This window comes from Ixodes scapularis, unplaced genomic scaffold (assembly GCF_016920785.2).
Source record: "Ixodes scapularis isolate PalLabHiFi unplaced genomic scaffold, ASM1692078v2 PGA_scaffold8__174_contigs__length_109621045, whole genome shotgun sequence".
Lineage (NCBI taxonomy): Eukaryota > Metazoa > Arthropoda > Arachnida > Ixodida > Ixodidae > Ixodes > Ixodes scapularis.
Genome location: NW_024609883.1, coordinates 76,941,331 through 76,956,879, shown reverse-complemented (window position 1 = coordinate 76,956,879; position 15,549 = coordinate 76,941,331). Strand labels below are relative to the sequence as shown.

The following is a 15,549-nucleotide window of genomic DNA, read 5'->3' as shown; positions in this document are numbered from 1 at the left end:
ACGGGAACTCGTTGCGTGACGTAAAATAACATGAGATCACATCACGTCATTCTCTTACATGACGTCATGCTATCATGGTAACTCCACTATTTGAAACAGTGAGATCAATTTAGATATTCATCACTCCCCGAAACTTCAGTCTAATGTCATCTTGAAGCTATCACTATCTAAATAATGCATTGCATGCGTTAAAATTTTCAAAGATCCAATGTCAATCTGTTTTTCTCTCTTTTTTTCTACAACGTAGCAAAGTGCAGCGATGCCGGGACTTCGGGTTCGCGTATCATCCAAGCGCCGGTGCCAGATGGGCGAAGGACCGCACTGGGACGAGAAGGCCCAAGCCCTGCTGTACGTCGATTGCTACGCGGGCTGCGTCAGCAGGCTCGACCCCGAGACGCACGAAGACATCGACACTATACACTTTGGTGAGCTCTCCGCCACGTCGTGGTGAACCCTTTCAAGTACTGTAGCATTTCTTTACATTCAACCACCCTCCTAAAATCTTCCGGTCCGCACATCAAAACACATGCGGATGTACGGGAGAGTGAGATGGACACGTGCCGTCCTCCTCCCCTTATTACGAGTACTGGCAGGTCCCGAGACCAGCGCTCACTGGGCGTGCCGCAGTCTTCACAGTGTCTCGCAAACGACCCCTTGACTGATCAAATCCCTGCATTCTATTTCGTTTCACTTTAAATGCTGACGAGTAGCTAGAGGGGAAGAAGTTCTTCCTCAATTTCCTTTTTACACATGAAAAAGAGGGAAACCCTCCTCCGTTCTGCGGGAAGTACACTCTCAGAAGAAAGGGGTGTAGTCTTCACACCCCTTATCCCATATAATACACCCAAAAACTTTAGTTGGACGTTCGGTACACTGACGTCGAACTGCCGGCCCAACATTTTACAAAGGGCTTGAAAACGATGCGATATATCTTTGAACAGTAATAGAATGGATCAAAAACTACAGAAAAATAACAACACAAGCTCAAAAATAAGGTCAAAAAAGTTTTTTTTTGTAGTCACCTACAGTACTTTTTTTTAATAGGTTTCTCCACTTGACTATGAAGCCGCTCGTCAAAGTTAAGGCTGATCCCCATAGGGCGTATTCTCGACGAATTTGCGCGCGTTTCAGCGGGCGTAATCACAACATTAGGTGGGCGCTTTTTTTTTTTTTTTTTTTTTTACACAGGAGGGAAAAGGGGAAGGTGGGTCAAACCACACACCGCGCTTTTCGTCAGTGTCTCCTCGACGTTTGGTGCAGTGTGCCTCGACTCGCACTAAATGTAAATGGGCTGCTATATTATCGCCTTCCGAAAGGGGATAGAAAAAAACTGAGTGTAAATCCGCAACGAAACCCTAATTTGCTAGCGCTGGACTCAAACACGTACCTTGCAATCGCCGAGTTGCTAACAAGTCCCGACAGATGAACGGCCGTGATCTCCTCAAAACCCTTATTTTTATCAGTTTTTTAATATCGCTTGCCACATAGATGATGTTACCTTCTCTCTCAGTGACGCATCGCTTGTTCGAAAGAGATATAGCAGTTTCGTACCGTTTGCCGATAAGCCGGTGAACGCGACAAGCGAGCGCCCATTTCGGCGTAACGGCGGCTGAGCCAAGCCAGCCAGCCGACCGCAAAGCTATAGGCAAGCCAATCCCCGAGCAACTTAGGGCTGTCAACCAGCGAGCTGATTGGCCGGCTCCGCGCCGTACGCTTCCGGATACGTCACGCCGAGAAACGCCGGAGCTCCAAAATCTGTCTCGGTCGGATCGCCGAATACGCGCAAATTTACGCTGATCTTGAGGCGTTGAGGAAGCAATCGTCCCGACTCCCGACGCTCGCTATTGCCGACGTGCGCCATCGAAATCGTCGCTGTGATCGGCGTGCCACGATTGGCCGAAGACTAACTATTACGCCAGCAAAGACTTCTCATCGGCGGAAATAAGAGAAACGTTAGAACTTTAATTTTGGCGGTGTTGGCAGAGTTGCTTTCAGGACGCAACGATTTCGAGCTTCTGTTAGCGATCAAGAGATTTAAAGGACCAATGCAACAATATCTGTACTTTGCGCAAATACCGCTTAAAACGGATCCCTAACGTTAATGACCTATGAAACACGCGTTCGTTTTTAACCCCACGCAACAGAAGTTCCAGAAAAAAATTTAAGAAAAACGAGCAGCGTTCACCCCCTCAACTCGCAGCCAGAACAAGCGGCCACGTGATCTGGAGCCGATTATATGCCGCCAGTGTTGATCATAGCCACGCGCTGGGGTTGGCAAAGCGCAGGACACGCGCTGAGTTCCAGGCATTGTTATGGCTCGGCTGTTGTCGTCGTTGCAGCGATTGGACACGGGTCAAAACCCGAATGCTTCTCGAGCTAGCAATTGTCACGAGCCCAAGTCGAGTGCCCACGCAATGCTCGGGTTCAATCTATGAACCGCATTCAAATATCGTCACTTGGGTGTACTGGGACCCCCGAGTTACGTCATCAAATTTTGCAAAGGAGAGATTGAATGAAAAGGATCGCTTTTGTCCTTGAAATTACACCGCAACAAAGGAGTTTCTTGGCCAATGGCGTTGCGTGTGAGTATCCTTGAGTCCCAGGTGTGCCAGTAAGCTCGTGTATAGAGAGATACATTCCAATTGAATATCGTTGCACAGCTCCTTTAAATCAGAAAAGAATGCAAAAGCTCGTAGGTGGCCTCCGATCCCGGCTGCTCCCAGAAAGAAGTTGCTATACGGTCCATGGAGAATACCCGAGCCCCCAAGACGGGGCCTCTCTGCCGTGAAACCCGAGCCGCGCGTGCGTGCCCGCAACAAGGAGGATAGAAGGGTAGGAGAGGGCATGACTTCGGCCGCGTCGCCTCCACAAGCCATGCTCCCTTGACGCCTCGCCTCTTTCGCATTTTCCTCCTTACTCTCCTCACTTACCATGCCAACGTGACCACATCACGTGACCGTAGCTAGCCTTCGTCTTGCTATGGGGTACTAGAATACACCACAGTGTAGCCTTCGATCTGATAAAACCTACCGGACGGAGCGCGCGCAAGCCTGCAAACAGTCCTTCTACAATCAACCATCCATCTCACACGCAGGGGCGGATTTAGAGGTGGGGTCCGGATGTCCTGACCCCCCTCTTGATTTCTGCATGTGTAAAATTGAGGGTGTGAAACGAGGGAGAGGGGGAGGAGGTTCCTAAACAAATGGTACGCTGGCCAACACGTGAACCCCCCCCCCCCCTCAGGAAATTCCTGCGTCCGCCCCTGCTCACACGTGACACGTCACGCGCACCAATCGCCAGAGAGATCTGTGGTCACGCTGGGCACAAAATTGTTTAAACTTTTTATGACTGGGCTTCACCAATATTGCAATGTGCCCCGTCCTAGTACTTATTACCCCCTTGGCCCGCAAGCAACAGCTACAGAGGCGACCGCCCTCGCCCACGGTGAAGGGCATTTCATCGGACGACGCCGAGCGAGACGCAGCACCGCTTTAGAAATGTAACCTTTACAAAATCGCCCATTTGTGTATTCCTCAAAGTTTTAATTAAATAAGCAGTTTAATCCAACCTCATCGTAATTTGTTCAACCTAATCGCTAACACTTCCACCATGCTAATAACAAACACTATCGAACTTGTTGCTCGCAAGGTAGTGACGTCACGAGGGGGAACCATAGGTGGGCGCCACCTAAACATCTCGCCGCTAATTGGCGACATGCGCGATCGAAAGCATCGCTGTGGTTGGCCTTCCACGATTGATCGAGTGCTGACTATGACGTCAGCAAAGGATTTCACAGCGACAGAAATAATAGTAATCTACGAACTTCATATTTGACGGTGCTGGCAGCGTTGGTTTCAGAGTGCTAAGATTTCAAGCGTCCAAATTGCTCATTACAAACACCAACGAACATGCTGTTCGCAAGGTAATCATGTCACGAGAGAGCCCCATACGAGGGCTCCACGAAAACATCTCGCCGCTAATCCGTCGGGATCACGTCCGCCTAAACGCCCGTGAATAGGTCGAAAATACGCCCTCTGTGGTCCGGCTTTTAGGGAGGACCTAACCTAACCTAACAAAGTGAAGGCACTGCTGGTGGTTAGAAGCCTAACTCGTGAAGTGAAGCGTCCGAGTATGCACCACGTCGAAAGCAGCGCCATTGCAGCGCCGTGACGTCATAGCGACCTGTTGGTGCATATAATTTTTGCCGCACCGATATCGAGCGGAGGCCCGAATTGGACACGGGCGCTTTCTCAACGTTTGTCCGGGCCTATGGTTCAGTCAGTGTGCCGAAGGTCGTTCGCTGGCCAGGTTCGGGCCTAATTTCAAGAGAGAGAGAGAGAGAAAAAAAAAAGAAGAGAGAGAGGGCTATATTTGGCTAGGAATGGAACCTATAGTTTCTTGTAAATGCACGTACAGGCGATGCTTGGTTGCCCACTAAAGAGTTCGTCGCAATTTAGTTAGCGGAATTTAGCCTTCATTGAAGACGAGCAATTATATCGCATTCCTAAGTAGTCAAGCGAAGTACCGCTACGACACAGCACCGTTGTTACTCTTTTTTTTTTTTTTACCTGGCGCCCTCGAAGCATCGAAGGCATCCTGGTTACGACAAGAGTCACTACAATCAAATGCGCGTCAGAGTAGTGACACTCTTACCATCTTGGTGCTTAAAATCGCTGTGCCGTGCTAACTGAAGGGCAGCAAAAGAGCATTTCCAAACAAGGTTCGTACACCTCGCACAATAGGCCGTCCTTATGCCCAAAAATGTCAATTAAAAGAAGCACTATTTGTTTGGTGACAGAGGGGACCATTCCATTCGCGATACCACTGGCCAACCACCACCACAAGATCATCATCGGCCATAATCACTACGTCAAGTTGACGGACATGAAGAAGCGCCACGAGGAGTTGATCGCCATGGTCGAGACGGAGAACGCAGGCACGAGGCTCAACGACGCTAAGTGTGACGCCGCTGGTCGCCTATGGACAGGTAAAAGTAAAGTACCTTGATCTCTTAACGAGTACCTTCTTCTTGCCCGCGGATTGGACAACGCAGCCGTGCCAAATCCAAATCCAGCCAAATAGTAGAATCATTCATTACCCCTGATCTTACACCATAAGTTAGGGATCTTACCGTGCAGTCTAGGCAGCAGTAAACCCACCGGCAGTTTGTGCTTGTGCCGGAAGCAGCCGTTCTGATCTTTATATGTTAATGCTTCTTGAGATCCAGATATCCTGCACTTGCTACAGTTTTTCCCGAAATCTTGGTTCGCTCACAGCTTTCAACAGCTAATTATTGAACTCTCCGTTGCACCCAAATTTTGTGAGTGCGTCCGCCAAGGTCGTAGGGCAAACCCCTGGCGTTCCCTAGAATACAACCCTTCTAGTGCACCATATAGTCGAGGTGAGTTTAAAGATGCAGTAAATGCTTCGCCCCCAACGGAAACGTTCTGCCTTCGATTAAAGTTCGACTTACGCGCAGTCAGAGTCCAGGAAAGGGAACGACGGCGCGCTAAAAGTATAGCGTCTTGCGAATTCTAAGCCTGTCACAGGTTTCACGGCAAGCAAGCGCTTTCAAATGAAATGGCGCATCGAAACGCAAAACAAATAATCAAAGGGTCACAAAAAAAAAAAAAAAAAAAAGCGCAGTGAACGGGCGATAACAAACCCGCCAAGCGCACGTCGTTATTGGATGAGGTTGGAAGAAACAAAAGCCCGTGCCTGCATTCGGCCGGTAAAAAAGGGCTATTTCAAATTAAAGATCTGCAATTGCGGATCACTTGGTGCCTGGATACGCGTCTCCGAGTCGGCGTATTTACCGCGTCCTAAAATGTCATGTTGCCGCCGACCGCCATCCTGGCGGTGTCGCAGAAGCGGTTGTAGACGAAGCGTAAGCCGGTTCTGCTGCAATTTGCTATCTAAATTGGCAGTCTACGGAAGTCTAAGGTACCAAGAGTTTGGACGAGAGCGACACTGGCTCGCGTTGGTTCATAAATTTGGATAGAACTTTTAGTACCAACTGCCAGGATCGCCACATTTGACAACATGGGACGCCGGTTTCGTGATGTCATTTGTCGCCACTTGATGACCGCCTTAGAGGCAAGATAGGGCATCTAAAACAGCAGTCGAAGGCACGTTCCGGGCACATAGTATCGCGTCTATTCGTCTTGACTCCTTGTTGGGCATGAGTGCAGGCACCATGGCCATCGACAAGAAGCCTTTCAGCGTGGAGCCGGAACAGGGTTCTATGTACAGCATCGAGAAGAAGCACATCCGCAAGCACATCGAGCGGATCACGCAGCCCAACGGCATCGCCTGGACGGCCGACAACAAGAAGATGTTTTTCGTTGACTCTTTACCGAGGAAGCTGTACGTCTACGACTTCGACATCGGCAAAGGGGACATCAGTAGGTTTCTTTCCAAGGGGGTGCTGATTCCGCGCTCTTTTATTGCGAGAACCTGGACAGATATTTTTTTTTTATTAAATGGGGATGACCCAAAAGACCATCTCTTATTCTGGCAGATTGTCAGAGGACCGAACTTCCCTTAAAGCAAGTGACGATGCGCCTCCACCTTAAAAATCGTAATACAGATGAAACTTATCAAGACATGACAGTTTCGACGCGTCATCATTATCTCGGTATTTTCTCGCCAGAAATGATTATGAATGTTCTCGTTCAAAATTGACTTCCAAGATTGGGCAATCCAGCAATACAGCGATGCTCTACTTACAAATTAAGGGTTAGCAATCAAGATCTGGTCATGACATCGACTAGCGCTGCGTCCTCGTCTTCCTTGTATTAAGCCGATGACCGAAGGGAAAGGGGAAAGGGGAGATCGCACACTGGAGCAACAATCAATTGCGAAAAGGAATCAAAGGTTGATTTCTCTCGAAGAGCATGTTGAGCTGGGGGTAAGGAACGACCGCCAGTCTACCGGTATACGTCGAGCAAGTGTTCCAAAATACGTCTATGACGCATCGGAATGCTAGAAGGAGCACGCCAATGCACCATAGCGAAGGCGTATAGACCCTTCTACTGTTTACAAATTTGAACCGCTGCTTGCGTCCCAAGCGACTTCCGGTAGCACCGTTTTTGGAAGCCTGTTAAGCTTGCTTATGTCACCAGTGCTAGTGAGCATACATGCTACACGGACAATAAAGTTGGAGATTTAGCTAGGGCCTTCGGCTGTACGATCTAACGTCTCGGATACAACAAGTTGTTTTACAAGAATATTAAAAAAAAAAAAAATCAACAAATCTCGCGCTTCTTGGTTTTTTTGGCTTTCGCCTAAACAATTGGTGGTAAATGTTTCATCGATTTTTCAAGCAGCGGTCTTAAGGTGGGCTTTTTTCATTCTTTTTATATACGTCATAGACTGGAGCACTGCTTGGTGGCGTTCCCAAAGAAAAGGGTTTATAGGCAGCTAGGTCCATTAGAGTACTACATTGTTTCTTTTGATTTGAGCGTGTTGTGTTGTATCATTTATTTTAATCAAAATAGTAGGTTTGCTTGACAAGCTAAGTAGTGCATAACTGCTTTATGAATATAAAAAAATTAAAACACGCGGCGTTTAATAACTTTGTGAATTTCTTCGAAATATTATCATATAATTTACAAGCGGATTATGTTGTGTTTTCAAATCAACAATAACAATAGCAATAAACGCTTCCCGATAAACTTTTTTACAGTACGTATTTAGCCGGCAATTCATTGCTTTTATACATGTGATCTGGAAATGTGGATCTGTTTTTCTTAGCATGTCGCTTGAACGATTACCCTTACACTTGCGGGTAATTGATTATGTCTTTATTCGGAGATGATGTAAAGATGCCGTATTAAAGCCACGGGGACAGCAATGTGAACTGGCTAAATGGCGTTCGGGCCGGATCAGCAAAAATGCCGTGAGTGAAGGTGAGAATATGCCGGGTGTTGGGAGCGAAGTCGGAATCAGGGATTTCCTTACACACCCCCTTTGGGGGGGGGGGGGGGAGGGGGGGGAAGGGGGGGGGGGAAGGACGGGGGAGAAGCCATTGCTTTTTTTTTTTATTTTGCAACGGCTTCTCTATTTTTACTGCTACTCCCCCCCCCCCCCCCCCCCCCAAAAAAAAAAAAATTGCACTTTTCTTTTATTTCTTTTCCTGGGGAAAACCCTGGTTGGGATGAACCCCACTGTGCACTTTGCATAATTGTTTCAAGGATTAGTGGACAATAGAAAGACGTAAAAAAGCAATTTTGACAACCCAGCCATTACTTTTAACAAGAACGGCCACTGATTAGGCTTGCTAGCAATGAAATTAGTTGGCCTTATCAGAGACAGTCTGAAGACAAATAAAGTATTCAAGGCGTCATTGTTATGAGTAATGGCTGAGGCGACCGAGCGCCCAAGCCCCGCCCTGAGGACTTCCAAATTTTTCGGAGTGTCCTGGATATGAACAACTGATTTTATTTCGAGAAAGCTGGTTCTAAAGCATCTAAGAAAATGGGCAGCTGTTCATCTCTGGTCGTGAAACCATTTGGTAAAAAACATAGAGATTTTTGGCTTCAATATGGTCACTATAGCGACGCGTGTACAAAGCATATTCGGAGGAAATGGGTACATAATTTCAATCATAGGTATATTAAAAACCATCCGGCAATATTTCATTCCTTCTGATTAGTCTGCACCAGTTTATGTTACAAGACGACTCATTACGTTTTGTAAGACATTGTTCAGCTATGATGAAATATTGCTAATAACAAACAGCTTTTGATCCGGTTGTGCCCCTAGCAGGCGATTGAGAAAAGGTCAGAGAACATCAACAGGGCATCGCAATGGTTTTAGTTTACGATTAGTTCCTGCGGCTCAAGGTTTTGAGCAGCTGTTATGACGTTTCACTTGCGTGGAATTGAGAATGACGTTTCACTTGCTCATTGCGCCTGCGGACATCCCATTTTTCGGATATAATCGTCTCATAGACTATTCGCTGCAATTCTATTTTTCATCGCGATCAATTTTATCCGTTTTCCCCAGTAAGGTGAACTCACAAACGTTTTAGTGGCAGCACGCTCACATATACATTTGTAAACGACAACCACACGAGGAAAAAAAGAACAAAAAGAAGATAGCAAGTTGACTTAGGTGGTCAAAACAGATTATCTCCTGCAATGTACTATCTCGCCTGGTTGGATGTAGGAGAGTGCTGGGCCTGTACTTCGTTCTTAGCTTGACGACTGGTTGAAATTACGGAGCGATACCGTGCCAAATTATGCCGTCGAGATAAGGAAACTGATGACGAACGCAATTGGTGCGCAGGTAACCAGAAAGTGGTTGCGGACTTCAACCACCAACAGTACTGCGATTTGGGACACCCGGACGGCGTCACCATCGACCAAACGGACAAACTTTGGGTGGCATGCTACAACGGGGCCCACGTCGTGAAGATCGACCCTGTCACAGGTTTTGTAGCTTGAAAGTAGTCGAGGCCATAATCGCGTCGTGCGAGGGGAATCCGCCTTCCCCAATACTCTGACTGGGCCGTTTTTGAATTGATTAACTTTCAGCTGGTACCAAAGCATTTTTCTTTATTTTAACACTGTAATACATTTTCAGGGGGCATATGGTGGTCAATAATTGGTTACATACGTAGATGAGGAGTGGCAACCAAGGTTCGGGTTATGAAGGTTACCTCACTGAGAAGGATGGGTGAATTCGTCTGTGTCAAGAAGATAGATTTCAAAAGGTAACAGCGTGCCTTGGTCAGTTTGACGAAAACGCAAGCATAGGGAATGAAATGAAAGCTGTTTACAATTCCATGTAACGCCGGACTAGAGCGCAGCTCTTGAGGAGGATATAAGTGTACTGAGGAATAGTTGACTCCTTGAGGTCACGTGACCTTAGGGGGTCGTGTGACCGTCAGGGGGTCACGTGACCTCGGGGTCACATAACCTAAGGGGGTTCACCTGATCTCGGGGGTCACGTGGCCTGGGGGTCAGTGACCTCTGGGGGATCACGTGACATGGGGTCACGTGACCTTACGGCTACGCCGATGGCGACGCCGCTCAAGCCGGAACCGGGCGCCTAAGAGCTGCGCTCTAAAAACAGGACGTCATGCCGCATTCTTGGCGCATGGTTTGCTTAGTTGGCTTTAAGACACGCATAGAACACAGAAAAGCCATAAACTAGCAATTTCCACGGAGCTTGTAGCTTTTGCTTAGGATGCTTTGAAAGAAACCTTATATCTTTCTTCCAACAAATCTTAACGTTTGTTGCGTTTTAATTTGTCACAAAAAAAAAATATGTGCGTAAAGATTTTTTTTATTAGAGAGTTGATAATTAAAAAAAAGAATGGACGCTATTTCTCAGTATAATACTGACGTTAAACGCCTTGCCCGAGATTGTGTGTTAAGTTCATCTGAGGGCTGGCAACGCAAGGTCAGCAAATGCGCAAAGACACATTATTGTCACCTGTTTAATTCAAACACGACAAAAACGACAGGGACGACGGTACCTGGAACGGGTCTTCGACTGATATGTCTAGCGTCCTATTCCACCCAAGCATTGAAGGTGATCCCGAAGTTGCAACAAAAGGACGTTACAAAAAAGACGGAATGTTAGGCTGTCAGATATCGCGATCGCGGCGGTTGATGTTAGAAGTTAAATAAAATGCAGATATCGCTGCTGTCGTTTCGCTAATTCTCGATGAAATGCGTTAGAAGTTCGCCCAGGAGAGGATGGGAATTGCAACCTCGCGACGGTTCACATACTGTTGTGTTCTAGGAATTCAGTCTGCACTCATGGGCGTCAGCGGTTTCGGATGCAGCCACCACAGCTTCCCTCGATCACCACCTACGGTCTGCCCGCTGTTATCTCCGAAGTGCTAACATTTCCTCCCGGGCGTCGGCGGTTTTGCACAAGCGGCGTCGTCGCTGCGCCTCGGTTTTGCGTCGTCGCATACTTTGTACCACCGCCACGGCCGCTCAATCCCTTCTTCTCCCGCCCCCGCAGCGTTTCATTGGAAACGTGCCAGAAGACCCTTTCCTTTTGTAAGAGGGCAGGTGAACGTAACGAGCGAACAAACAGAGCCAAGGGGACGGCGGGTACCGCGCGCCGCCCCGCTACCTTACGGAACCAGTCCCCTCCAGTACAGTCCAGTCCAAACTAGTTCAAACCTAACCACTACCGTCCAAACGAAAGACGTCTGCATGCACCTGAGCAACAAATTCTAACGCATTAAAAAAAACAAGCACACAAGAGAACGCAACTGTCGCCGTCGTGGCGACATCCCAACCTCCGGCTCCCGAAGTTTCCGTGGATTGTCAAATGGGAGATCGACCTGCAGCACAAGTGCCTGCAGCATCCACCACGGTTCATATAATACTGCCAGGATTGCGACTGGTGAAAACATGACGATTCTATGACGTCATCAGGTGGATATCGAGGCACCACTTCTAGAGCGCAGCTCTTAGGCGCCCGTTTCAAGGTTGAGTGGCGTCGGCGTCGGCGTAACCGCGCGTTGTATTATCGGACGTTTCCTATAATGACGTCACACGTGACGTTAGTAGGAAACAGTTTTCCCGATAAATTTGGCGGGAACATCTTTCACTAAATTTGGTTTGAAAATTTTCCGCTAAATTCAGCAGGACGTTCCACATAATGACGTCACACGTGACGTCATGTGAGGTCACAGGTGAATTTTCACATGACGTGTCATATAACGTCACACGTGATTTCACGTGTGAATTTTCACATCGCGTGACACCTGACGTCACGTGTGACGTCATGAGGGTAAAAATCTCCAGCTAAATTTGGCGGGAAACTTTTGCGTTAAATTTGGTGGGAAATCTTTCCGCTAAATTTGTTGGGACGTTTCCAATAATGACGTCACACGTGAGGTCACGTGCGACTTAACGTCACATCGCACGCGAATTTTCACGTCACGTATCATGTGACGTCACACGTCACGGAGGGGGAAGAAGGACATACGCTCACCTTTGTACCCTTCCCTTTTCCTCCTCAAGAGCTGCGCTCTAATTCGCCATTATAGAGAATTGTAAACGTCTAATATTTTTAATGCGGTAAACACACCACCCGTAGTTGCGTTCCATGCACAACAAGAGTACTGCGGGGCACTGAAGCGTTCTTACGGAGATATTTCTTCCAGGAAGTCTTGTTCAGAAGGTGAAGATCCCCACGCAGCTGGTGACGTCTTTGTGCTTTGGTGGTCCCCGCTATGAAGACATGTTCGTGACAACGAGCTTCATTGGCCTAACTCGGGACCAGCTACAGAGTCAGCCGGACGCCGGCGCCATCTTCAAGGTTTCGGGAATTCCGGGAACGAAAGGACTACCGCCTAACTGCTTCGCAATGTGAGGGTCCGGCGCCGGGGGGCGCCATGGACCGGTCAATAAAACTGCCTCCTATAGCATGCTCGTAGATTTATCGCGGTTTCTTTCCCTTCTCGATCTACCGGACGGGGACAACATAGGGTTCATTATTGCAAGCGCAATCATTTTACTTCTGATTTGCAAACGGAAAGCGTCCGCTTTCTGAAGCGACGAATACGCACGCGCTGAGTTGTGTGATTTTTTAAAATACTTGAATGGTTGATAGACCAGCCGTCATAGACGCATCTCAGCACGCCTTTGTAACTCTGACTAGTAGCATGGCACAGCCATGCCGCTCAGCTAAAATTAGTGTGTTACCTCAACTTCCTAGATTTCTCTAAAGTCTCAATTTTCTTGTAAACCACACCTCCACAAGATTACCTTAGTTTTGGAGTCGTGTGTTCTTTGTTGTCCCCCTTGTTCCCCTTCTCTTGGGGTTATTATCGTTATTCTTGTCCAGCTTGCTGCCACATATGCATTAATTATATCATCATTACTGTTATGTATCGAGGTGCGGAGCACGGTGTGAATAAAGACGACGACGAGGGTGCTCGGGCAGTCCGAGCCGAGGCTGATAGCCAGCCATACATCACTTCGCGTTCGGTCTCTTAATTATGATATTTTCTTAGAAATATCACATTGGCGACGAGCAAAACGTAGCAAACTACGCGGGCAAAGACACAAAAGAGGACGGAGAGGCACCAGATTTCTTGGCAAGGCAAGTCTTTCTGGATTTTCTCCGATTACGGTGCCTAAGCTCGAACCCTTTCTCGGAGAAAGCAAGGATGAATGGGAGGAGTATGAGGAAGTACTCGAGCAATATTTTATTGCAAATGACATAGCAGAGGAAAAGAAGCGCGCAGTATTTTTGTCAAACTGTGGCAAACGCACATATTCGCTTCTCAGAAATCTTCTGGCTCCAGAAAGGCCTAGAGATGTTGCCTATAACGACATTATCACGAAACTGAACGGGCATTACGCTCCCAAGCCTTCCGTAATTGTAGAGCGTCTGAAGTTCCACACAAGGATTCGTCAACAAGGAGAAGCCGTGAGCGACTTTATTGCATCTCTGCGGAAGTTGGCGGACTCTTGCGACTTCAAGACGGTGTTGAACGACATGCTTCGAGATCGGCTAGTCTGCGGCATCAATAACGACCTCATGCAGACCCGACTTTTGGAAGATGCAGAACTGACTTTTGAGAAAGCGGTCAAGGTCGTCGTAGCCATGGAAGCCGCGACGAAAGATTCCCAAGCAATCGCGTGCCGGGCTGGGACGACTTCAGCTGTCGAAACCAATCGCCTATCAGAGCACTCATCTAGACAGTCTCGGTGTCGTCACTGCGGAAAGTCACACGGCTCAGCAGCATGTCGTTATGCTAATATGACATGCCACAACGGCAAAAAGGTTGGCCACCTCTCAGCGGTCTGCACAGCAAGATCCTATGACGAGTCAAGCAGCGTCACGAAAGATGGGAAAGCTGCGCGAAACTATCAGAACTCGCCAGGACGACGGTCGAAAAAGGCGCCATCGGCGGTCACAGTTCACAGCCTCGACGACCCCGACGATCAGGACAGTGACGATGATCCTCCAACGTACAACATGTGGCAACTGAAAGCACCTCAGGTTCCTCCAATTATTGTAACGGTCATTATTCAAGGCAAACCAGTTGACATGGAACTCGACACTGGGGCAGGCGTCTCCGTAATGGAAGAAAGACGTTTACGAGAATTGTTGCCGGATGTGAAGGTTGTCCCCTCCATTGTCGTTCTTAGAGGGTACTCAGGAGAGTTGACACCGGTTCAAGGTTGCGCCGAGATCCTGGTGAAGTACAACGATCGAGAAGCTCTTCTTCCTCTGTTCGTCGTTGGCGGAACTTCCCCAACTCTACTGGGACGAAACTGGATACAAGCTCTGGGTCTACCCTTGCTGACGTCGTAAATCTACATAATACATCAACAGAGGGTCTTTTCAGCATATTTCCAGAGGTGTTTTCTGGTGGGCCGGGTTTGATGAAGAACGTGGAAGCCAAGATTTGCGTGCCAGATGGATCAAGACCCCGGTTCTTCAAGCCACGACCAGTCCCCTTTTCATTGCAAGATCTGGTCACTCAAGAGCTTCAACGGCTAGAACGGGAAGGAATTTTGAAGCAAGTCAGGACTTCTGACTGGGCAGCCCCGATTGTCCCGGTATTAAAAAGAGATGGTCCAGTGCGAATCTGTGGAGACTTTAAGGTCACCATAAACGCAGCAGCCCAGGTGGAAACGTACCCGATACCGAGAGTCGAAGAGCTCTGGACGAAGCTCTCCGGAGGCATCAAGTTCTCTAAGTTGGACCTCAAAGATGCTTACCAGCAGGTGGTACTCTCTCCGGCCTCAAGGAAGTACGTCACTATCAATACCCACAAAGGATTGTTTGAGTACACAAGGCTACCTTTTAGTGTTTCATCAGCGCCGGCAATTTTCCAGCGAGAAATGGAAAACCTGCTTTGTGACCTCAGGCACGTTGTCGTCTACTTTGATGACATCTTAGTAACTGGAGTGGATGACTCGGACCACATGAGAAATCTCGAAAAAGTACTTCAGCGGCTAACAAATGCAGGATTGAAGCTGAAGTTTGAAAAGTGCGAGTTTTTTGCATCAAAGGTAGAGTATTTGGGACACCTGATCGACCACACAGGTCTTCACCCTTCGCCAAGTAAAGGGGAAGCAATTGTAAAGGCACCAACTCCAAAAGACACAAAGCAACTAAAAAGTTTTTTGGGCCTGCTTAATTTTTACAGAAGATTTCTACCCAATTTGTCAAGTGTCCTGGAGCCGTTACATCGGCTGCTGGGAAAAGGATCACGCTGGGAGTGGTCAGGAGAGCAAGAATGCGCGTTCGAGCGAAGCAAAGAGCTGGTAACTTCTGCTGGTGTCCTTGCACATTACGACCCCACGAAGCACCTTGTGCTAAGCTGCGACGCTTCACCCTACGGAATTGGAGCTGTACTGGCGCACAGGAGTTCCATGGGCGAGGAGAAGCCTATTGCATTCGCATCACGTCGTCTCATGGCAGCAGAACAGAACTACAGCCACCTGGACAAAGAGGCTCTTGCACTCCTGTTTGGAATAACAAAATTTCACCAATATCTCTGGGGTCGACCTTATGAGGCAGTCACTGACCACAATCCCCTGCTGGGACTATTAG

General features: G+C 48.0%; 1 protein-coding gene across 1 annotated transcript; it reads left to right on the top strand.

Moving 5' to 3' along the window:
* The first annotated feature begins 259 nt into the window (after window positions 1–259).
* On the top strand, window positions 260–12,387 carry LOC120843841 (regucalcin). The gene is made up of 5 exons (XM_040215288.2): window positions 260–425; window positions 4,799–4,987; window positions 6,192–6,404; window positions 9,292–9,435; window positions 12,140–12,387. Exons 1-5 carry the CDS (start codon window positions 260–262, stop codon window positions 12,346–12,348), a joined length of 921 nt encoding a protein of 306 aa, XP_040071222.1. The 3' UTR covers window positions 12,349–12,387.
* The last annotated feature ends 3,162 nt before the right edge of the window (window positions 12,388–15,549 follow it).